This window comes from Simochromis diagramma, unplaced genomic scaffold, assembly GCF_900408965.1.
Source record: "Simochromis diagramma unplaced genomic scaffold, fSimDia1.1 OVJJ01000746.1, whole genome shotgun sequence".
Lineage (NCBI taxonomy): Eukaryota > Metazoa > Chordata > Actinopteri > Cichliformes > Cichlidae > Simochromis > Simochromis diagramma.
The window spans coordinates 3314395-3336860 of NW_024386757.1; the positions used below are offsets into that span (position 1 = coordinate 3314395).

The 22466-nt window shown below is 43.8% G+C and overlaps 2 protein-coding genes across 2 annotated transcripts in view; one reads left to right on the forward strand and one right to left on the reverse strand.

Moving 5' to 3' along the window:
• The window catches only part of rev3l (REV3 like, DNA directed polymerase zeta catalytic subunit), a 79241-nt gene extending 66679 nt beyond the window's left edge, over positions 1-12562 (forward strand). Inside the window, exons 16-32 of the mRNA XM_040027909.1 lie at positions 182-307; positions 546-738; positions 847-958; positions 1133-1248; positions 2994-3112; positions 4125-4243; positions 4408-4549; positions 6129-6373; positions 6863-6971; positions 7424-7630; positions 7836-7945; positions 8570-8684; positions 8869-9006; positions 9242-9432; positions 9893-10139; positions 10879-11094; positions 11501-12562. Of these exons, the coding sequence (XP_039883843.1) occupies positions 182-307; positions 546-738; positions 847-958; positions 1133-1248; positions 2994-3112; positions 4125-4243; positions 4408-4549; positions 6129-6373; positions 6863-6971; positions 7424-7630; positions 7836-7945; positions 8570-8684; positions 8869-9006; positions 9242-9432; positions 9893-10139; positions 10879-11094; positions 11501-11641 (2646 nt within the window). The 3' untranslated portion in view covers positions 11642-12562. The remainder of the gene's footprint in view (positions 1-181; positions 308-545; positions 739-846; positions 959-1132; positions 1249-2993; positions 3113-4124; positions 4244-4407; positions 4550-6128; positions 6374-6862; positions 6972-7423; positions 7631-7835; positions 7946-8569; positions 8685-8868; positions 9007-9241; positions 9433-9892; positions 10140-10878; positions 11095-11500) is intronic.
• Positions 9226-21188, reverse strand: mfsd4b (major facilitator superfamily domain containing 4B). The gene is made up of 4 exons (XM_040027922.1): positions 20040-21188; positions 17665-17833; positions 17463-17579; positions 9226-15708 (listed from the first exon to the last, which is right to left on the reverse strand). Exons 1-4 carry the CDS (start codon positions 20316-20318, stop codon positions 14456-14458), a joined length of 1818 nt encoding a protein of 605 aa, XP_039883856.1. The 5' UTR covers positions 20319-21188; the 3' UTR covers positions 9226-14455.
• Positions 21189-22466: the final 1278 nt, after the last annotated feature.

The following is a 22466-nucleotide window of genomic DNA, read 5'->3' on the forward strand; positions in this document are numbered from 1 at the left end:
TTTCTTTTTAGACTTTTAAAACAAAAACTACAAGCCGCACGGGTCAGAAAATCAACTATTTAGTATCACTCCAGAACATTGCGTGTAGCAGTCCTGTCTCTCAGGTCGCTGATCGTTTGATGTGCCTGTGATTTCCTCCTGATTCCAACTTTTCTTGTCATGTTTTTTTTATCCTCCACAGAATCAGTTTGCTGCTTTGAATGTGCCAAAGAAAGATAACTCTCAGATCGAAGGGCCAAGTATAGCCAACTCCTACGGCTTTAAAGTCAGCATGCAGAACCTACAGGATGCCAAAGCTCTGCATGAGGTAAGTCTAGGGCAACTAACCTGTAGCTCTTTTCCAAGTCAATGAATAAATGGCTTTGTTCTGGTTAGATGTTGGTTTTGCTTTGTTTTGTTTTTAAGAGAAAGTGTCCACCTGGTTGGGAAGAAGGATTTATTTAGTACGAAATAAAAGACTGTGGTTTAACAGGCAGAGGGTGACAGGATGTGCTGCTTTTAGTCTATTAAACCTCAAATGTATTTGTTTCCTCCTCCATCTTCAGGTCCAGCACCTGACACTGATGACCATGGAGCTTCATGCAAGAACCCGCCGTGACCTCGAACCTGACCCCGAGTTTGACCCTATATGTGCCTTATTCTACTGCTTCAGTTCAGATACCCCCCTGCCTGATGTAGACAACACCCAGCTCACAGGGGCCATCGTGGTAGATAAAGACCATCCAGGTTCCGGCCAAGGTGAAGCACGCGAGCGGTGTTTTCCTTGGAGAACATAAGGTTCGATCACTAGTTTTAAAGCCACTAGATAATTGGCTGATTTTTTTCTGTTTCTAATTGCTCCCGCAGGATCAAGAGGAAGAGCGCCGTTGCTGGTCAGATCAGGTGTTTCTGGGCTGAAAGTGACATACGCTGCTGATGAGAAGATGCTGTTTGACGTGTTGGTCACCATCATGAGGAGGTGTGTGCAACTGTTTTATGAAAGGGAACCAAGGGCAGAGTTGCTGCAACTGTAGTGCATCATTACTATCATTTAAATTTGCCTTCATTGTAGATTTTACACCTCCTACAGGGGTGGGGGTGGGATTTGTTTTGAGAAATGATCTCCATCTGCTAACACGGTCTGTTCTGTCAGATTTGACCCGGACATCTTGGTGGGCTACGAGGTGCAGTTGCATTCTTGGGGTTACCTCCTTCAGCGGTCCTCAGCACTTGGAGTGGATCTGTGCCAGCAGCTGTCACGAGTGCCAGGTAGAGCCAGGAGCCACTGAAAGTAGTCCCTGCTGTGGTACCCAGTACGGTAGTTCAGGGGACGCAGAAGTAAAGATTTGGGGGTTTTGAGAGGAAGCTACTTTCAGCCGCTCCCTTGCCCAAAAACCACAGCAGGTAGCTCTGCATGTTTGATTTAGACACAAACAGTGACGTCTTAACCTCTACACCCTCAGGCACACTGAAGAAGTGAGTCTGAAAGTAGGTGAATAAAATCAAAAACCATACCTGATTGTAATTTAAGATTGTCTTCACATGCAGCTCTGATCCATACTTTTGGCCAAAGATGTTTCTTTCTTCAATTTGATTACTTTTTTTTTTAAGGAAGTGGATGAAGTCATAGGGAGCTAGATCAGATAATTCAGTACAGGTGGTTAGCCAGAGTTGCACAGTAGTGCACAGTTATGGTCACTTCTGCCGAAAGGTCTCCCCCTCCATGTGGGCAGCCAGACCCTGGCAGACAAATGTGCACAACCTATGAAGAGAGTAAGCAAAGACACTTCTGAGGCTTTTGACTCCAGTGAGAGGCGGTGTCCATGGGACACGACAGTGAGAGTCACTTGCCTCAAAAACTGTCAGTTTAGTGTTCATGACTCAATAATAAAGGGAGAGATCCATCTGCTGACCAAAAAGAACATAAACACTAGTCTCATTTTGCAAAAAAAATATCTCAATGATTCCAAAATTCTCTGCAAAATATTCTGTGGATTGACGGAAGAAGAGTTTAACTTATTGAGTCCTGTTACATCTGGAGTTGGCTGTTACGAGAACATCATGTCATCAGTTAAACACGGTGGTGGTAGTGTGATGGTCTTGAGCTGCTTTGCTGAGACTTTCTGTAATCGATGGAACCATGAGCTCTGCTCTCAACAGAATATCCTAAAGGAGAATGTCCAACCATCAATTCATTGCACAAAGCTCCAGTGATGTTACATATGAGGAGAATGATCTGAAATGCCTCTGAAGAAAAACGTGTAGTGGAAGTTTTGGCGTGGCATAGTCACAGTTCAGATTTCTATTCAAATTCAGATGCTTTGCCGTGGCTTTAAACAGGCCATTCATTTTCTAAAACTCTCAAATGAGGCGGAATTAAACATTTACTTTTGGCATGGGGGCAGGTAGGCTTCGAGAACATTTTCCCTTAATGCATGACATTATCATTTAAAAACAGCATTTTGGATTTAGTCGGGTTGTCTTTGTCAGATTTTAATGTTAGACAGTCCGGAACGTGACAAATATGGAAAAAACTAAAATGACAAAGGGGGCGAATACATCTTCCCATCTTCCTGTCTCACTAGGTGTGAAATTCCCTCTTAAAATGTGCTTGTGACTCATCAGGGTCAATCCACAATTAGCAGCTGGCACTAAATGTGCAGCCACATATTAAACACGCGCAGTACTTTACTGTGCATCCCTGTTATTGAATCTGACAGTGTGAGTTTGGCTAATGAAAGCCAGTACATGGTGTGTGTGCTGGATCTGGTGCATAATGTAGGTACACATTGTAGATAATATAAGTGCAAACGTGTAGCCCAATTTTGTGGTGTGCCTGTGACTGAGTCTTGATACAGCATGTATGTGTATGTGTTTGCCTGTATAAGTGTGTGAATGTGTGATTCCCTTTGAGTGAGTGTGTGTGTGTTTGTGTACTCGAGCTGAATGGAGAGCCTCTGGCGGCTTCCCTCCTCTGTAATCGGCTGCCTGTCTGGCTCTGTGCGTGTCCTCAGGTGACTCCAAAGAGAACCGCTTTGCTGCAGAGAGGGATGAGTACGGAGCCGACACCATGACAGAGATCAACATCATCGGGCGCATCACCCTTAACCTGTGGAGGGTGATGAAAACTGAGGCAGGTGTCCTGGCATGACCTCCTCACAGCTTTGTAGCTCGTGACCTACTTTCTGTCTTTCCACTTGTTTTTCCAGCACGGCTCTCCCCACTTTACTTTTTCTGCTGCTGCTTTTTCTGTGACTCTTATGTTTTTCATAGTTTCATATAAAGTGAAGCTCTCGTATTAACAAATAAAAAATGTTATCATCAAGTAGTTAATATTGTCTTTACATTCCCTCAACCCCTGTGACTCCAGTTTTCTCTGTCCTGTTGTTTGATTCTGTTTACTGTGAGCTGCTGCTGTCTGAACTGGTCCAGTTGTTTTGCAGCTTTATGCTGCGTGCTCTGCTGCTTTTTGATTAAAACTACTTTTTTTCTCTCACCAAGAATACACGGGGATTCCCTCAGTCAGCTAGGATTGGTTTACAACGCCCACTGTAGTGTGAGATCAGCAGCAGTCAGCTTTCAGTTAGGACTAACTAGTAAAAGAATGGGTACAATTAGCCCACTGACCCCTTCTTTCTTTCTTTCTTTCTATCTATCTATCTATCTATCTATCTGTCTATCTGTCTATCTCTATCTCTATCTCTATATCTATATCTATATATATAAAAAACCATTTTTAAGTGAAGCATGGTGAGAACCATCCGTCCATGCAAAAAAAAAAAAATCATGTATAGTGTTTTGCTTCCCTGCCATGATGTTTGTGGTTTCTAAATATTCTTCGAGAGAAAAAGCCGACATTTCTAGTCTGAGCCTTTGGAACTGCTCACAGCTCATCCACAAAAAGACTACAATGTGTGATTAGTGGTCACATGTAGACACTTGTATATATTTAAGTAAGCTAACCCATCTCTTGTAAAAGATTCAGAGTTTTAGTTGAAACGAGGAAACGTTAACCCTTTGTGCTACTCTTTTACTTGCGTTCTGTTATTGCTATTATTTGATTCTGATCCATAAATTGTGTAAACGTCAGAGAGAGACAGTTTTGAAAAATAGAACTAGAAAATGTTTTTTCTTTCCTCCTCCAGGTGACGTTAAACAACTACACTTTTGAAAACGTGGCCTTCCATGTGCTCCACCAGCGCTTCCCTCTCTACAGTCCCCGCACTCTCTCTGACTGGTTTGACCACAACACAGACTTGTACAGGTTTGTGCCGGGGTCAAACACAACCACCTTTTTGGACATTACCTTACATGAAATTAAAAGATGTAGTACAAAGAGATGGTTGTAAATTTCTCATAATTGACTCTTCCCTTGAAGCCAGCTCTGTAACTCTGGCTTATATGATTATCCTGTTTGTGTTGCTCTAGGTGGAAGATGGTGGATCACTACGTGAGCCGTGTGCGTGGCTGCATGCAGCTCCTGCAGCAACATGACATCATTGGCAGAACCAGCGAGCTGGCCAGGCTGTTTGGAATTCAGTTTTTCCACGTTCTGACCCGAGGATCACAGGCATGCACACACACGCACGCGCGCGCGCACACACACACACACACACACACACACACACACACACACACACACACACACACACACACACACACACACACACACACAAACACAAACAATTCCCAATAATTTTTAGTTCAGTCCTCAAATAGCTTGGTAGGAGACACAGGCAGGGCATTTCTATGGAAAATCCAAGTTTGTGGTTCAGGTCGACCGGCTCAAATCGACCGAGTCAGTCTATCCTGGTTAGTTAATAGTTGACTGTTCAGGTAGATGAAGTCCCTTTGATGTTCTCTGTGTGAGATAACTGCAGATTTTTTTTTGTTTTGAAACCTCAGGTTCAGTCATGGGGTGAGAAAAGTTTAGAGCATGCTTCTGTCTCAGTGCCGTGTGAGCAGGGTTTTAACCATGTTGGTGAAAATGTATGAGAACATTTTAAAAACCCAGTTCTGTGTGGTGCAGCCTGAAATCTATCAGTGGGTAACAAAGTGGGTCGTACAGCTGATGACCATCTTCACATCAAAAAATGCTGACGAGTGTGCGGTAAAAAAGTGGGATGAAATCAGGTTGCAGTGCTAGAGTTACACTCATCAGCATTTGGATGTTAACAATGGATCAAATTAGTGTGTGTGTGTGTGTGTGTAATTTTAAAATTGTCCAGTAATTCTCATCCAGTTTTGGAGGTGTTTTTCTGCTCTGCTGGTTTAGCGTTGAGCTCACTGTAGATGAGCCCCGCCTGTGCTGATTTAATCACTGCTTACTGCTGCACAGATTTCTGTGCACACTGATGCTGACGTGCGCTAACATCATGCAGTCACAGCCTCAGAGCACAATGGGAAACTGTCTAGGCTCTCAACTGGTGTCACAGCTGTTTGCCTCAGAGGTTGACTAAACAGTATGACATTTAATCTGTTAACACAGTAAATGTGTGGCTGATGTTGATGTTTTCTAGTTGGAGAGATCACTGCCTATACATGATTTCAAAGCCCTCTAATCTTGGACTGTTTTGATTTAAATGAAATTAAGCATCCTCTTGGATGAAGGGTGAAACATCCAACTGCCGCCTCCTCGAGTTCTCAAGGTGACCATGACGGATGACTGAGAAGTTACACAGACAATTTGATTTAAATATTAACTAACACAAAAATATTACTTATTAGAGAGACCGATACATCTGCTCTGCAAACAGGGATGATGCTGCGCCCGTAAAACATTTTAACAACTGCGGATTGAATACAACCTGATACTGGGGTCTGATAACACCTTCCTAAATCTGAATCAGCTCCAGCAGGGTATGAGTGATTCTCTGACTTCCTGTACAGACTGAATGCAGCTGAAATCTGTTTGACTGCAGCTTTTTGTGTGTTTCCCAATGCTGCTGCTTCCACCTGCCAAATATGAACTAAAAAGTAAAAAAACCTAAAAACTCTGAGGTACTTAAACACACCGAGCGTGCTCCAGATGAGATTGTCATTAAGAAATCATTAAGAGTTTAGTTTGCAGGTGGTAAAAATTCCAGTTGGATGTGTGAAGGAACAAAAGGAATAATAAGTCAAACTTTGTTTCCTCCTCTTGTCTTTAGTACCGTGTGGAGTCCATGATGCTGCGTGTGGCCAAGCCCCTCAACTACGTCCCAGTGACGCCCAGCATACAGCAGCGTGCCCAGCAGAGGGCTCCACAGTGCATCCCTCTGGTGATGGAGCCCGAGTCCCGCTTTTACAGCAACTCGGTGGTTGTGCTGGACTTCCAGTCGCTCTACCCTTCCATTGTCATCGCATACAACTACTGTTTCTCCACCTGCCTCGGCCATGTGGACAACCTGGGAACGTAAGGACATGACAGGCCCACACAACTACAGCATGTAGAGAACTCGCTCAGACTGCACGTCTGCCAGGAAAATCTCCCTCTGGCAGCGGCTTCCTCCCCTCATTATTTTTAATGGAACAGGCACGCTGAGAGCTCGGCATGTTGTTCACAGCTCAGGGCGGCGAGCAGTGCAACTTAAGACTGAGTTCAGGTTTTCAGTGAGATTTGTGTGGTTGCATAGCAACAGCAAGGAGCCATGAACACTTCTTTCCACATGCATATGTCTGCTACATTGAAGTAACACAAAAAGAGTGGTTTGTGGCAAGCGTGCACAGGCTTCATCCTCAGCAGAGTCAGCTCAGTGGGGTGCTGTAAAACATAGCAGTTCAGATTTCTACACGAGCATTTTTCTCACTTATACCTGACGCTGTCTTTCCAGACAGTAATATTCACGTTGCAAGAATAATGTTAAGTGATTGAACTGGTGTTCTTGTTCACATTCTGTCTCAGGTCTGATGAGTTTAAGTTTGGCTGCACCTCCCTGCGAGTCCCTCCCGAGCTCCTCTACCAGCTCCGCAACGACATCACCGTGTCACCTGGTGGCATCGCCTTCGTTAAGGTACAGCAACCTCATCATCATGACCGTTGTCTCTGACGAGACCTCACCAAGCTCTTAGTGTTGGTGTTGTGATGGATTGTCTCATTAGTTGCTGTGAAGGGCCAGTGCCTCCTAAGAAAACCCACTTTGTGATCTCTGTGCTTCCATTCATTCACTGCCTGATTGCTCCACATTGCCCGTTTTTACCCTGTTGTGCTACTTAAGCAGCTCCCACAGTAGATCAGGAACATCTTTATTTTCGTTATTTACGCTAAGAGATATTGTGGGCCTAAAGCTAAACTTCTAAATTGCTTTTTACGTTCTAAGTTACAGCGCTTCCCCATGCTGCAGATCAGGCCCATTTTAGGTCCTTCTTAGAGTTTTGGTGCAACCCTACTTTATGTTTCTTCATTGAGGAAAAAAAAAAAAAAAAAAAAATCTGTTTTAAATGATCTGTGTTTTATTTGTTCTAGTCTTCAGTGCGTAAAGGTGTCCTGCCCATGATGCTGGAGGAAATCCTCAACACAAGGATCATGGTGAAGCAGTCCATGAAAACCTACAAGCAGGACAAATCCCTGACGAAGCTGCTGGACGCACGGCAGCTCGGACTCAAGCTCATCGCCAACGTCACCTTTGGATACACTGCTGCTAACTACTCTGGGCGCATGCCCAGTGTGGAGGTAGGCTCAGCAGCAGCTGCTATATGGTCTCTGCACTGTGCACTCCCAGTACGATACCACTATAATCCATGAAAATAGTTGTTGTTGTTTTTTCAATCAAACTATTTTCTCTGTATTATTGTAGGGCCTTTACCTTGAGTCAGTGTTGCCGTGAATGTAGTTGTAACCCCTTTGCTCCAATACTTATTAAATCTGCTGTGTCCAGGTTGGAGACAGCATTGTCCACAAAGCCAGAGAGACCCTGGAGAGAGCCATCAGGATGGTCAATGACACGAAGAAATGGGGAGCGCGTGTTGTGTACGGAGACACTGACAGGTAAGCAATTTTACAAGACTTTTTGACTTTTTCTCAGATGTAAATAAATAGTACGCATGCCCTTGGTAAGACCTGTACAAAGTGTTATTCACTGTCAGTGGTAATCATGTTAGGCCTGATCAGTGTTTGTGTCCTCACATGGGAAACCTGTAGTCACTGTTCCATTATCTGCACAACAGGCAGGTTTACAGGTTGCACAACTTTACTGACAAATTCATAACTTCACTCGAGTGTGAACATGACCAGCAGCTTTGTTGTGTGTCACTACGCTGTGATGTGTAAGTCTGAGTGTTCTCATGGACACTTGCACCAATTAGCTAACAGCTTTTGTTTCTGACAGTCCGTTAAAGAAGAGCTGCCGCTGTGTTTGGCAGACAGGGAATTGGATTGTTTCTGACCTGCAGAGTCTCAAATAGAAGAAGAAGCATCAAGTTTTAAACTGCAGCATGCTTTGCATATATGGGACACACTTTCCTCCAGACTCGCTCGTCCACATGGGATGTGTTCAAGCACAGAGCCAAACGCAAAGCCTCTGAGAGCGTATCGTTTACCACTGTAGTATGTAGTGCGGGTTGTTTGATAAGAATTAGCAATGAGCCTTGTGTGTTTTTGTGTGTTTGGCAGCATGTTTGTTTTACTGAAAGGAGCCACCAAAGAGCAGGCTTTCAAGATCGGCAAAGAGATTGCAGAAGCAGTGACTGCAACCAACCCCAAGCCTATCAAGCTCAAGTTTGAGAAGGTAGATATACACACACATATGCGCAAATACACGTGCACACACACACAAAGGGAGCGAGTAAGACAAGGTAGCGGCTTCTCTCTAACATCTGTTCACTGTGATTTTTCCATCTCCACACATTAGATGTAGTTATTTATCTGTGTGTGTGTGTGTGTGTGTGTGTGTGTGTGTGTGTGTGTGTCAGGTGTACTTGCCCTGCGTTCTGCAGACAAAGAAGCGTTACGTGGGCTACATGTATGAGAGCCTTGACCAAAAGGAGCCCGTGTTTGATGCCAAAGGGATTGAGACGGTGCGCCGCGACGGCTGCCCTGCTGTTTCCAAGGTAACAGGCAAACCATGTTTTCCCCTCATTTTCACTGTGTTGTGCACCAATCGCAGGCATGCCACTCTTGTTCCTGCTCCCGTTTACTCAGACCGCTTTGCATGTGTCAGTCAGGGAAAAGGTCGTCTCCTTCCGCTTGCACATTAAACAGCATCAACACCTCTCTTAGATTACCAGTAAATCATTTTATCTTCATCCTCTTATGCCTGTGTTCTTTTACTCATGTGCCCCTTAGATTCTGGAGCGTTCCATCAAGCTGCTGTTTGAGACACGTGACATTAGCCAGGTGAAGCAGTTTGTGCAGCGTCAGTGTATGAAGATTCTGGATGGCCGGGCAAGCATGCAGGATCTGACCTTCGCCAAGGAGTACCGGGGCAGCGGCTCGTACAGACCTGGAGCTTGCATCCCTGCGCTGGAACTCACCAGGTGTGTGTGTGTATGTGTGGTCACAGTACAGGAGAAGTCAGGAGTGTGGCTTGGATAAATGTTTGCTGGTTGGCTCTGTGTGTGTGTGTCTGTGTGTGCGTGCAGCAGAGAACAGAATGGTGAGTAAGAGCTTGCTGTCAGCTACAGTTACAGTACCCAGCGTGAATCCAATTAGTCCTCCCTCACTGTGTTCATTGTCTGGCTGCACTAGCCTGTACAGTACCTGAGTGTTGCTAGGCAACCTGTTTTTTAACGAGTGGAGGACAAAAAAAGTGATTTTTTAGATGCACAAGGAAGAAGCATTTATGAGCCCTGCTTCAGTTCATCTGCTTTATTTTGTGTTTTCTCTCTCAGAGCACCAGCACACGTTCTCGCTGCTAATGTGAACATGTTGGCTGTGTGATGTAAACAATAACTGCATCATCTGCTGTCACTTCATTTTTGTTCTGCTTCGCCTCAGACGGATGATGGCCTATGACCGAAGGCTGGAGCCACGCGTGAGTGAGCGGGTGCCCTATGTCATTGTGTACGGCACACCCGGCGTGCCCCTCATCCAGCTGGTCCGCCGGCCCACCGAGGTGCTGCAGGACCCCACCCTGCGCCTCAATGCCACCTACTACATCACTAAGCAGATCCTGCCGCCACTGGCCCGTATGTTCCAGCTGATCGGAGTCGACGTGTTCAGCTGGTACCAGGAGCTCCCCAGGGTGAGGACAACTTGCAGACATACAGGCCATTGTGATGTTTTTGTTTTTGTCTCACCGCTGCCATTTAGAAGCAGAGCAGCAGCAGTGGAGATAAGAAACCCTTCAAAACAAAAAAAAGAACCAGGAACATCATAAAGACACACAATCAACTTAATACTGAGTTTGGAGGATGAATTAGATTAATTGGTATCTTCCTTTGACTGACTGTGGCAAGTCAAAGAGGTCACCCTCTGCTTCCACTCTTGTCAAAATAAAAGCAGTCTGTCATTTAGAGAGAACAAAGGATGAAGAGAGATCTCTTCTGCTTCCTGCTGATGACTAAATGAGTCAAGCTGCAGCGCTGCTGCCTCAGTCTTTGTTTCTTTACTGAAGTCTGACAGAGTGCACACGCCATCTGCTGGCATAGCTACTAATCACAGTCAGATACATAAATGGTTGCTGCTCCAGTGCCACTGACTCCTTTTATGTCTTCGTTTTTCCCAGTGAAAACAGTCACACACAAAATCCTGAATGTGTGTATTTGTATTAAAAAAATTGAATCTTTGATCTCTGATCCTTCAGCATCTAATGATATTCGGTAGGATTCTTAACAAACCTGAAAAGTATCATGATCACGTAGTTCATACTGTTTTATGTCCATGAAGATGCTGTGCATGTTAACTCCATGTGTCTGCATATAGTCCAGCAGCAGTGATCAATCAAACATGTGTTTTCAGCTACATCGCTCTTTTCTCTCCAGATCCAGAAGGCATCCTGCTCCTCCGTGGTGGGTGGGGAGGAAGCGGGGAGGAAGGGGACAATTTCCCAGTACTTCACCACGCTTCACTGCCCTGTGTGTGATGAGCTGACCCAGCTGGGTGTGTGCTCACGGTGTCGTGCTGAACCTCAGCGAGTCGCTGTTACACTCTACCAGGACATGAGGCAGTGGGAGAGTCAGCAAGAGCAGTTGCTGAAGGTGAGAAGTTGAGGACGCACAGAATATGAGCTCCTGTTAAGGTTTTGAATAATAATTGGACCATTAACTTCTGTGATTACAGGTATTTATTTCTTCCTGCTTTTGTCACACTGTCTTTAAACGTTTACCCAATTGATACGACTCAAAGCAGGCGACACTGAAGGAACACTGAAACTGCTTTCTGGCGATAAATCTAGATTTATTAAGACAGCAATTGACGTCAGCAGTAATGATGCCTGGTGGCAGCAATCACTCGGGTTGAGTTGGTGTGCAGCTTTGCCTAAACAATGTCGGACTCTGCAGTTTTTCTCTGGTCAGACTAGTAGTGACATGTTTGTGAGTGGTATCCATACCAGAGCTCATCCTTGTGTGATCACTGTGTGCTTGTGTCTCTGTTTGCATACAGATCTGTAGGAACTGCAGTGGCAGTGCTGAGCGGCAGGTTCCCTGCGTGTCCCTCGACTGTCTCGTCCTCTACAAGCTGTCCCGGGTAAACAGACAACTTTCCAAGGCCCCCTACCTCCGTCAGCTGCTGGAGCAGTTCTGATTGGCTCCCGAGTCCCGGAGCCACCCACTGATTTGGTGCTAATTCCTGGCCTTCCATCTTAGTGTTTGTCCATTTGGTCGTAAAAGTTTAAATGGTGCTTTGATTGAGCCCTGACGGGTTTTCTCATTTTGTCTCAAAGTATTTCTCTGAGTATGGAGACTGTTTACTTCATGCCTCCAGTGGAAGAGGCCGTGTGTTCGTTTGCTGCCATCTCCATTAGCTGCTATGGGCCGAATGAAGCTGATCTTTTTGATGACACGGCAACAGACAGCCTGTTGCGGGACTGAGTGCAGTCCAATCATGGAACATGTGTCGTATTGTGTATTCACTGTAACTGGTTTTTAAAGATCTTATAAATTCAGAGACGAACTACACCCAAACCACTAATCGACTTTTTCTCCTTTTTATACTGACTGCAGTCTTTTTGTAAATAGTTCCTGTACAGATCCATCTCCAATCTCACTGTGCATTAACCAACTACAGCTCCAACCATGAACACAATCAAAGCAGTTTGATGCGTTCTTTTTGAAGGTGCCATTTTTCTGTTTCTTTAACCTTGTCTGTTTTGGCAGATTTGACAGTTCATACTACAGAGTATGGGAACTGGAAAGCTCTCCATTTTTTATTTTTAAATGTGGGACTGCTGCAATACTGTATTTGGTAATTTATGCCATGAAGAGTCTATTTCCTTGTGGATATATGGTTTTGTGTACGTTTCCAATTTTACTGTGCGAACCGTCTTCAAACTACATTAAAATTTGATCTTTAACCCTCCCACTCCATGCAGCCGTACACAGGATCTGTGGATTTGTAAAAATGTAAAAACTTATAATGAAGGAGATCCTTTTTGTTTGTTTTTAATGGACATTGCTGTGGGTGAAGGTTTGAGATTGATATAATAAAAATAAAAAAATCAATGTATGAAGATGCCTTCTTTCTTTCACTAAATCAGGAGCTTAAAAAGAAAAAATCAGAGGAATCACAGTGACAATGACCCATTACAGCACAAGACCAAAAAGAAAAAAAATCCAGTTTTAACAAAAGTGCAACAGAAAACAGCTGCATACACTGTACAGCTCAGCTTATCACACACACACTATATTGCCAAAAGTTTTTACTCGTCTGCCTTCACACACACATATGAGCTTGAGTGACATTCCATGTTTAGCTATAACAGCTTCAACTTTTCTGGAAGGCTTTCTACGAGGTTTAGAAGTGTTCTTCCAGAAGTGCATTTGTGAGGTCAGACACCAATGCTGGGATGCTCTAATTCATCCCAAAGGTGTTCTGTCAGGCTGAGGTGTAGGACTCTGTGCAGGCCAGTCCAGTTTTTCCACACCAAACTTCCTCGTCCATGTCTTTAGAAACAGTTGTGCTGGAATAGGAAAGGGCCATCCCCAAATTGCTCCCACAAAGTTGGAAGCATGAAATTGTCTCGGTATGCTGAATTATTAAGAGTCCCTTTCTCTGGAACTAAGGGAGCAAGCCCAAGCCCATTAAAAAAAATTTACACTTAGTGCAATGCAGTCAAACAAGTACTGTTCTAGCAGCTGCCAACTCTAACTCCTCCATCAGATTGCCAGATGTAGACATGATTCTTCACTGCAGAGAACACCTCTCCACTTCTCTAGAGTTCAGTGGCATCATATGCAGTTTGCACCACTGCATATGATGCTTTGCATTGCACTTTGCAATTCTGTAACCTTCTGTACTCTGTTCTTGAGCTAATCTGAAGGCCACATGAAGTTTAGAAGTCTGCAGTGATTGACTGTGCACAAAGTTGCTGACCCCAGTCTGTGATTTTATGTGGCTGAGCTGCTGTCAATCGCAATCACTTTCATTTTGTGGAACATTTAATGGTGACAGAATTTCCTGACTGGACTTTGCACAGGTGGCATCTTATCACAGTACCATATTCGAAGTCACTGAGCTCCTGAGAGCAAGCCATTCTCTCACAAATGTTTATAGAAGCAGTCTGCATGCCTAGGAGCTTGATTTTATATACCTGTGGTCATGAAAGTGATTGGAACACCTGAATGTAATGATTTAGAAGGGTGAGTGAATACTTTTGGCAATATAGTGTATTTGCAGTGCAAGATTTTATTTTAAGGGGGTGGCTAGCTGTCTGTCCCTGGTTCAGCTCATCCACTCTCCTCCCGTCCTCAAACAAGGCACTGAATTCTAGCGATGCATCAATCCATGTTTGTCTAGCTCCAATGTGATACCAGTAACTCAAAGACAGAAGCTGACAGAGAAGTCTTAGCTGTAGTCAAAAAACACTGCAAACATAAAAACATTCAAAATGTAAGAAGTATAACAACTTGCTCTCCCTTGGCTTTTGGCTTCATCCATGCTATGTTAGCTCTCCCGTTTGTAATCAGCGCTCTACTGCTGATGGAAGGCATAGTAAACACAGAACATAGAATTGAACTGAATAGATTGAGCTGTTGCCAACGATCCCAGTGAAGTTCGTTGAGTCAGGATCAGGCTGATATCTGATCTATTTCTTACTTTCATTCTAGCCTTACCTTTTACCTAACTACAGAGGGGATGAGGACACAACAATATTAAACACACTGTCAAATGATTTATAAGAAAATAGCAATACTTCAACATCTGATCCTTCACTGTCCAGCAGACGTCCAAAAGCTTTAAAAGATGCACTGAATTGAGCTGCGGAAGCGTGTGTATGATTTATAAGCTGCACTGCTTAGTCAGTGCTTCCTTTACTAGAGTACAAACAGTAACTGTGTTGGAGTTTCCAGGTCTTGGACAGCAAATGGACAGTTGAGGCATGTCACTGAGCCGACATTCTCAGTCTCTCTTCTCTTGGTCCAAAGAGAGCAGCAGTTTCTGTCTTGGTGAGTGTCCTACCAAAGAGATGCTCTCTGAGAAAGCAGCGCCTGCAGGCTCTGACGCCAGTGTGGTTTGGGCAGTGGGGCTGTCTGTTAGAGCCATGACATCAGGGGGAGAGGACATCTTGCTTGGTGAATTCATAAAATTTGATGTATCGTCCATTTCAATGACCTCAAAGTCTGCGTCGTTCAACTGATCGGCCTCATTATCCTGCTCTTCCTCATCCTCATCTTCATCAGCTCCTGAGTCCAGCAGTGCCCGTTGGGATTCACTGCTTTCAATTTCATCATTCACCGAGGCCAGCTTGTACATGACTGGAAAGAGGATGGAGGTGAAGATGGCAGTGACGAGTGACAGGTACATGAGCAGCGGGTGATCTGGAAACCTCTTGAGCAGGAAGCCTATGAGTGCTGGCAGCACCATCTCGCCCAGCGCTGCACCTACCACGAAAACTGCCGCTGTGCGCCCCGTTACTGTGGTGTACTGCTCCACCCACGAGATGCCGCTTGGGAAGATGGCAGCCATGGAAGCCCCATAGATAGCAGTGCACACCCACAGGACCTCCTCTTTCTTGTTGAAGAAGCAGAGCAGAAGAGAGGAGATAGCGGTGCCCACCAGGCTGAGCAGGATCATGTTTCCCGGGTACATGCAGGCTGCAAAGAAGATGGCTAACCCACGGCACGCTGCAAATGACCCCCAGAACAGGGAGTTTAGCCCAGCTGCCTTCGCCTCAGCCATGTGGATGTACTCCTTAGCAAAGGTAAAGATGAAGGAGCCATATGCTACTTCAGCACCGACGTAGGCAAAGAAGAAGAGGAAAAGGAGGGCTGTAAGAGCCACATGATATTTGGCCACCAGGGGCTTTCCTGAGGCCGAGCGGGGTTTTGCACGTGACACGCTGCAGCGAGAATAAAGGATGAAGAAGAGGAAGGACATGAGAAAGACAAAAGCACCGATCACGATGTAGGCCCAGGTGGAGTTGAGGGTGCTGTGCGAGACTCCCTGAGTGTTGACGGTTTTGGTCACCTGGGGCTCTGTGGAAGGCGTACTCTTGGTTGGTGCTATGGCCTCAGTGCCCTTCCAGTCAGTCCCAAACACCAGCTTGGCTATGATAGGAGACACAAAGGCCCCAGCGGCAAAACTGAAGTGCAGCGCTTGCAAGTGAGGCCCCGACTGCTCACCCCACGTGTCCAGTATGAGCACGTTACCACCTGACACACAGGAGAAACACATAGTTAAGAATGGAGACACAAGCATCACTTTGCTTTGGCTAAACTAGAAAAAAAAGATTAACAGAAGAATCACAATCAGACAAAACAAGGAATGACTCCAAATAACTCCATCGGCAAGTTTCCATTCTTATGATGTTAAGAATAAGCTACCACTGTTAGCAAAAGCAGATGAAGGATTATTCTACAGGCCTAATACCACGTGGTGCACTAACTACATGCAAGATTTACAAGATTTCAAAACAGTTTGTAAATGTCTATGTAAGGTCTTTATAGGTCAATTTGCAGGAAGGAAACATAATTCACTATGAATTCATTTCACTTCTTCTGGTGCACATCAAAGTGAAAAGAGGTGCACTGAAGAAGCAACAACCAGACAACACCCCGAAAAGGAAAAGTTTGCTGTGTGTGCCAGCACAGTGTCAAGAGTATAGAGGAGAGGAGACGTTACACAAGCAGAGTTGAAAGGGGACTTCGAAGAGCATTAACCCAACAGCAGGACAAGTATCTGTTCGTTTTTTGAGAGGAGGATCAGGAGAAGCACTGCCAGAGTGCTACAAATTACCTTCGGCATGCTACTTGTGCATGTTTCTGAACAACCTTTTGGAAACAAACTCTATGAGGGCCCACTGTCCCTCAGTGAGACCTTTGTTCTTACAGCTGAACCACAGAACACCAGAACTAGCAGGTCTGCCACTGGTGCCCTGTTCTTTCCACGGTTTCACTTTCATTCAATTTTATTTACGTATGCACCAATACACAGCAACAGTCAACTCAAAGCACATTGTATTTTAGGGTAAGGAGCCTACAACGTTAGAGATAAAACCTCACAATGAGACACATTAATGACAAAGCACTTGGCAACAGTCGGAAGGAAAAACTGGCCACCAGTTAGGGATGAACAGAGGGAGACAGGAAAGGCACGCTGTGGACGAGTTGGTAATGTGGTTTGAAGCTTTAAATCTAAAGTGGTGGATAAACACATGTAAAGTGAAAAGAATCAAGTTGAGAATAAATGCTCAGTATATGAGATGAGATGAGATAGCCTTTATTTGGTCTTTTGCCCACAACCGAGATGACAGACCTTGCCGACCGTACATACAATACACAAACATCACATTGGGGAGACAGGTCAGGCCAGGTAGCGAGGAAAAAAACATCGAAATGTGTAACACAAAAGGATAATACAGGAATGCACAGATATCAACACACCATAGCACAATAAACACAGAAAAGCAACAAGGGTGTCAATAGCATTCAGAGACCAGTTGATCAAATCCATAATTCTCTTTAGGTTTTAGAAACAGACTGTGAGAGAGTGTTCCAGGGAAAGTAATACAAAAAACACGAGACTAGACAAGGACATAAGAACTAAGCAGGGAAGATAAGGGAGATGAGGGAGAGGAGAAAAAGTGTGTCCGCCTCCTCCGAGAGCCAAAAGGAATGTCATATCATATCATGGGAAGTTCCCAGCAGCCCATGTCTATTGCACTGAATTACTCATACCATCTCCCTCAATGTTACAAACAGGACTCCACTACTGTTTATTCACTCTGCTGCAGCTAAGCCATGCCCTCATTTAAACATGCATCACCACAGCAGGAGAGAGAATGACGAGAAGAAGAGGTAAAATCAGCCACTTGTGGCTCTGAGCCCTGCACAAACTCATCAGCTGAGGCTGACCGTTAAAATCATTGAACTTTCCCTGATACAGTGAATATCAATAGTTTACTTACCTGTATCTATAACACCCATGGATATCCCAATGCTGGACATGAACACAGTGAGGAGCAGAGCCTGCTTACAGTAAGGGATGGCACACATTCCAGAAGCCGTGAGCAGCATGGACAAACCTAGAAGATTACCACAGGAGGCAAAATCAATCTCATAAAATGACTGTAAAGGCCGGCCGGCAAGAACAACAAGCTAGAAAGGTACCTAGCAGGAGATGGGGGTTCATGCAGTCAAAGAGAATGCCTCCTAATAGGGATCCGCCGGCGTAGCCTGCAGAGCGGCCAACAAAGATGTAGGAGATGTTGCCGATATCCTGGTTCACATTTGCAGCCAAGTCTTCCAGTGTGGGGCCAAGAACTGAGATACACATCCCCTAAGAAAATAAGACAAAGCTTAGAGCAAGCCACGACTGCAGGACCTGTTGTTGTTGGACCCACTCCTCTCCCTCCATTGTCCTACTTGTCTCATCTCCTTGAGAGATCAATGACAAATGATCGCATCAGGATCTAGGAGAACTAAACTAACATTTCCAACCCTGTGCATTCTGCTCACCCCCAATGAAAACTTTACCTCCTCCTCCTGTGTTTTTGTCAGCAACAAGGCACGAGGTGAAGACAGAGGTGGCAACGTATCAACACATACTGCACAAATGTTTATTTTAGGATTTCTGTTGAGAAAAATTAAGACTGAAAAATTTTTACAAATTTAAACGAATCTAAACTTTTTTTTGATCCCTGCTAATTTGCATATAATTGTTTAACTACTATAACTGATATAATATAAACATTTAGAGAATAGTTAAGCTTATGCACGATTACTGTTTGTGGACCTCAGCTCGTGATTTAAGACTACACTCCCTCACATACTGTTAAACACCATGCTATAGATGAAGGTGAACTCCTGTATAACTAGACAGCACCTGGCTTTTCTAATGAAAACAAAAAAACAGTTAAATGTCAGTTCTACTGGTTCACACACCTTGACTCTCATGTATACTAGATTCATTAGTGCCAGAACTAGTCTTCCAGAGTTTACACTTTCTAAACTCCCTGGGGTGGATGAAAGCTTTACTTATTTTATATGCTAACTACTGAATCTGCTATCTGTTCTGGCAATACTACACAATTTACTAACCTGTCTGTCAGCTCAGATCAAAGGTTCAAAATTTGATGCAAAGGGCTGGAAAGACCACTGGCATGCTCCCTCCATTTTCCCCCAGGTGCTATCAGAGGAAACTGCAATAAAGTGTGGCCTGTAAAATTCCTAGAGATATAAATCACACGGTTTACACAAAAACATAGAGAGTATAAAGCTAATACTATCAGGTAAAAGGTACAGGGTACCAAATTGTGAGTTGTTCAAATTATATTTATATTTTCTTTAGTGCTCCAATTTGTCAAACCATTGAATAGTAATAAGTAAACTGTAAGTGTGTGCATGTGAAATGGTATGACGATTAATTTATGTGATGGTTTTTCTTGAATGACAAAGCAAAATTTCTTTGAAGGGAGACAACAAAGGCTAATCTAATCTAAACTGAACATTGGAATCATAATCCTCAGAGTTTATCCGTTCCTTTTACCAGTGCCAGCATGCTTATCTAACTGCTTCGCATCACACAAAAAAGTGAAGTGGAGCTTCTGCTCACAGAGCCTCCAAGTTTTTTGTTCTCTACACTGAGTTCACACTCAGTGACAACAAAAACTGCAGAGCTGACACTGGCATCAATCAGAGCTGGTTGATATCAATCCTTAAATAACTGTAATAAAAGTTTCCATTTTCCCACTTTTTTAACAGCTTAATCTGATGCTGAAACAACAAAACTTGAATGTTCTTCCCCAGGCCCAATGGGGGGAGAAAAGGTTAACAATACAGGAGAAAGTCGTCCAGTGTGTGCAGGTGGATTTCACTAATCTGATGCGGAATAAATGGTTGAAGAGCGAGATTTACAACTATGAAAATCCGGTTGTGCAGGATACTGCTGCATTCACTGAACTATTACAACCGTAATATTGCTTACTATTCAATAGTTACAAGCACATGTGACCACCTTGTGTACGTAAATTCACATTCTGTTGCACCTTTATAACAACTATAAAGGCAACCGACATGTGGGGCCAGTCAAAAACAACCTAAGGACACAAAGTACGACTTAAATTGAAAGGTCTCCTTCGTTTACAACGCTCGACAGAACCATAACAGGCCAAAAATCTACTATATTATGGCACTATATAAGTAACTGCAGATCTTCTGACATATCAAATTAATTTCCTGGAGTAGACTTTAGTAGAAATTCCAAAGAACGCAAATGAATATTGGACAGCCGTGATAAGCTAGCGGTTTATGGCTATAAACTGATGTTGGTTATGCTAACGGATAACATTAATACAACCCTAGCTAGCCAACTAGTTAACTGTTGTAGATATCCCAACCAGCTTAATAAATCTATTCAGTTACCACATTATATTTATTTATTTAAAAATTTCCAATTCATTTCCTTTTTAAAGGAATGAGAAAAGTCAGAGAATTGTTTAATGAACCGGCAGGTTTAAGCTAACTTCCCACTCCTAACTATTTACCAAGCCCAGGCAAGATGCACAGAGCGCGAGCGTAACCATCCAGCGGCCGGCTGCTCCTTGGCCGCCCCTTCCTCCGCCAACCACCTCCACCCGGTCGTCGCTGTTTTGTGTGGTCTTTCTCTTCGCCCCCTTTAATGCGTTCTTCATTTCTCGCCCAGTGTCCTTCCTCTTGTCAAACAGGGTGTCCTCCTCCTGGTCGTCGTTGTCGTCCTCCTCCATACTGGCGAAATGGACGTGCTTCTTTTTAATATCGGTGTCACGCGTGACGGACGTAGACATAGCTGTCGGTCTAGCACCGAGAGAGAGAGTGTGTGTTGTTGGGAGTGATGGTGAGCTGTCACAACGCCGCACAACTGCTGACTGACTACAGATAATAAAGCGAGTCTTTTATCTCCTCCCGTTCTGGCGCCTCGTGTTTGAAGGCCGCAGTTGGTTAAATACACGGATTTTTTGAGTCGGACATCTTTAATGCGACGGTGACCGCAGGGTACCACCGCTGCAGCCGTGGAATCCCTCCATATGTCAACAGCTGCTGCCTGTATGGCTGCTGAAGGTTTGCAAAGATCATCAATTGTGATTGATGCTCACTCCGTGTGTAAAGAGACACCTTCCTTTTGAATAACCTGAATATTTTTTTTTACTTTAATTATATTAATCAGCAAGCACTGTTTTGTAATGTTATCACTTTCACCTGTGCGTTTTCGTATTATTGCAAATCAATGAACCTGGGACCTATGCAAAACCCAGAATGCCATGTGCCAAAACAGGCGATCGCTTCGCTTTGTTTATGAGCTTTTCAGTACCCTGAAATCATGGCAGAGTAAGACCTCTGTTTCTACTGGCTGTTCACATCTCAAGAGCACCAAATGATCCAGGGCTGCCGGTGTCCTGTCATAGTCGTAGTTAGAAGCCTTTTCTGCCTGGCTGTAGTGAAAGCACATGGCGCCATCTAGAGTTTGTACCAAGTAAACTGGCTGAGCACAAATAAAAACCAAAGCGTGTAAGAACTTCGATTACTTGGCAGCAAAGTTACAATCCGGTTGTTCAATGATGACGCGACGAATCCTACTTCCGGGTCTAAAGTAGTCTGCGTTTAATGTGGCTTTTGTGTTGTTAACATGTTTAATGTTATGTATTTTCTTCTATTTGATCTCAAAAAGCTCCTAAAACAGTCAGTGATCCCTGTTGACCTCCCTAGGCTTTTATTACCACTAATCATTTATTTAAGCTCAGTTTTTAAAACCTTAGGATGTAACTACAGCCCAGCCCATGCAGCAGTATATGAATGACTAACCTCGTATTATGGATGGATTATCTCAGTTGTTCTCCTGGCTGAAGTTTGGTCCTTTTACAGCATCCTGCCATGCGATTACATTTGTTCCTGACCACCGAGAACACTCACGTTAACTTTTATCGAGTGGGAAAAAAGTTAGCTTGTTTATATTATGCTAACATAGCTGTGTCGCTAGTGGTCACGTAGCACATCATTATATACCAGCTAGCCAAACTTCAGTAACCCTACAAACGTCACTGCTGTTTAGTTTTCTGTCTTCATTTATGCTGGAAGTGATAACAGAGCTGTACGTTTTAATTTGTTTCCAAAACCCCGCAGTCAGGACATGCTATATTGTATTTAGATAGAAGCTAGTGAGCTAACTCCCTGCTAACTTCTAACTCCGTTAAATGTCATAAATTCTGTTTTCATGGATGGCTGGATGTTAAACTCAATTGTTACACCTGGTAGAGCAGAACGCTGATCATTTTATTAAAGATGAAAGACTTTAGACAGTTTTTCAACTCTCAGTAATGCCATAGTGATCGTTTGATATATGGACCTGCAGCGGAGTTTAGGCCCAGACACGGCTAGTGACGTCAGACTGAACAATCGGATAGGTCCAGGCTGCTGGGGGCATCCCACGATGCACTGTGTGTTTCTTCTTCACTCAATCCTCCCTCAGCCTAGTTCTGCTGGAGGGTTTTTCCTGTTAAAATTGAGTTTTTCCTTCCCACTGTCCCTAAAGCGCTTGCTCATAGGGGGTCATATGATTGTTGAGGTTTTCTGTGTATTACTGTATGGTGTTTCCTTTACTATATAAAGCTCCTTGAGGCAAATGTTGTTGTGATTTGGTGCTATATAAATAAAACTGAACTGACTTCAAAGACCTGAATTTTAAAAATCCCCTTTTCTCTCTTAAACATTTCAAGTCCAACATTCTTTCGTAAATTCTCCACTATGTAGAATAACTGCTAATGCCAATGCATTAGTGCATATAAATATTATATTTGACCTTATTTATGAACTACAATTTATACAATCTTATATTTCCTTAAGAACAAGAAGAAGAATGTCTTTTAATTTCAAAGGTATTGGTAACAATAGCTCTCAGATAAATGTCTAAGCTATTACAGATACTTGTGAAATTGTAG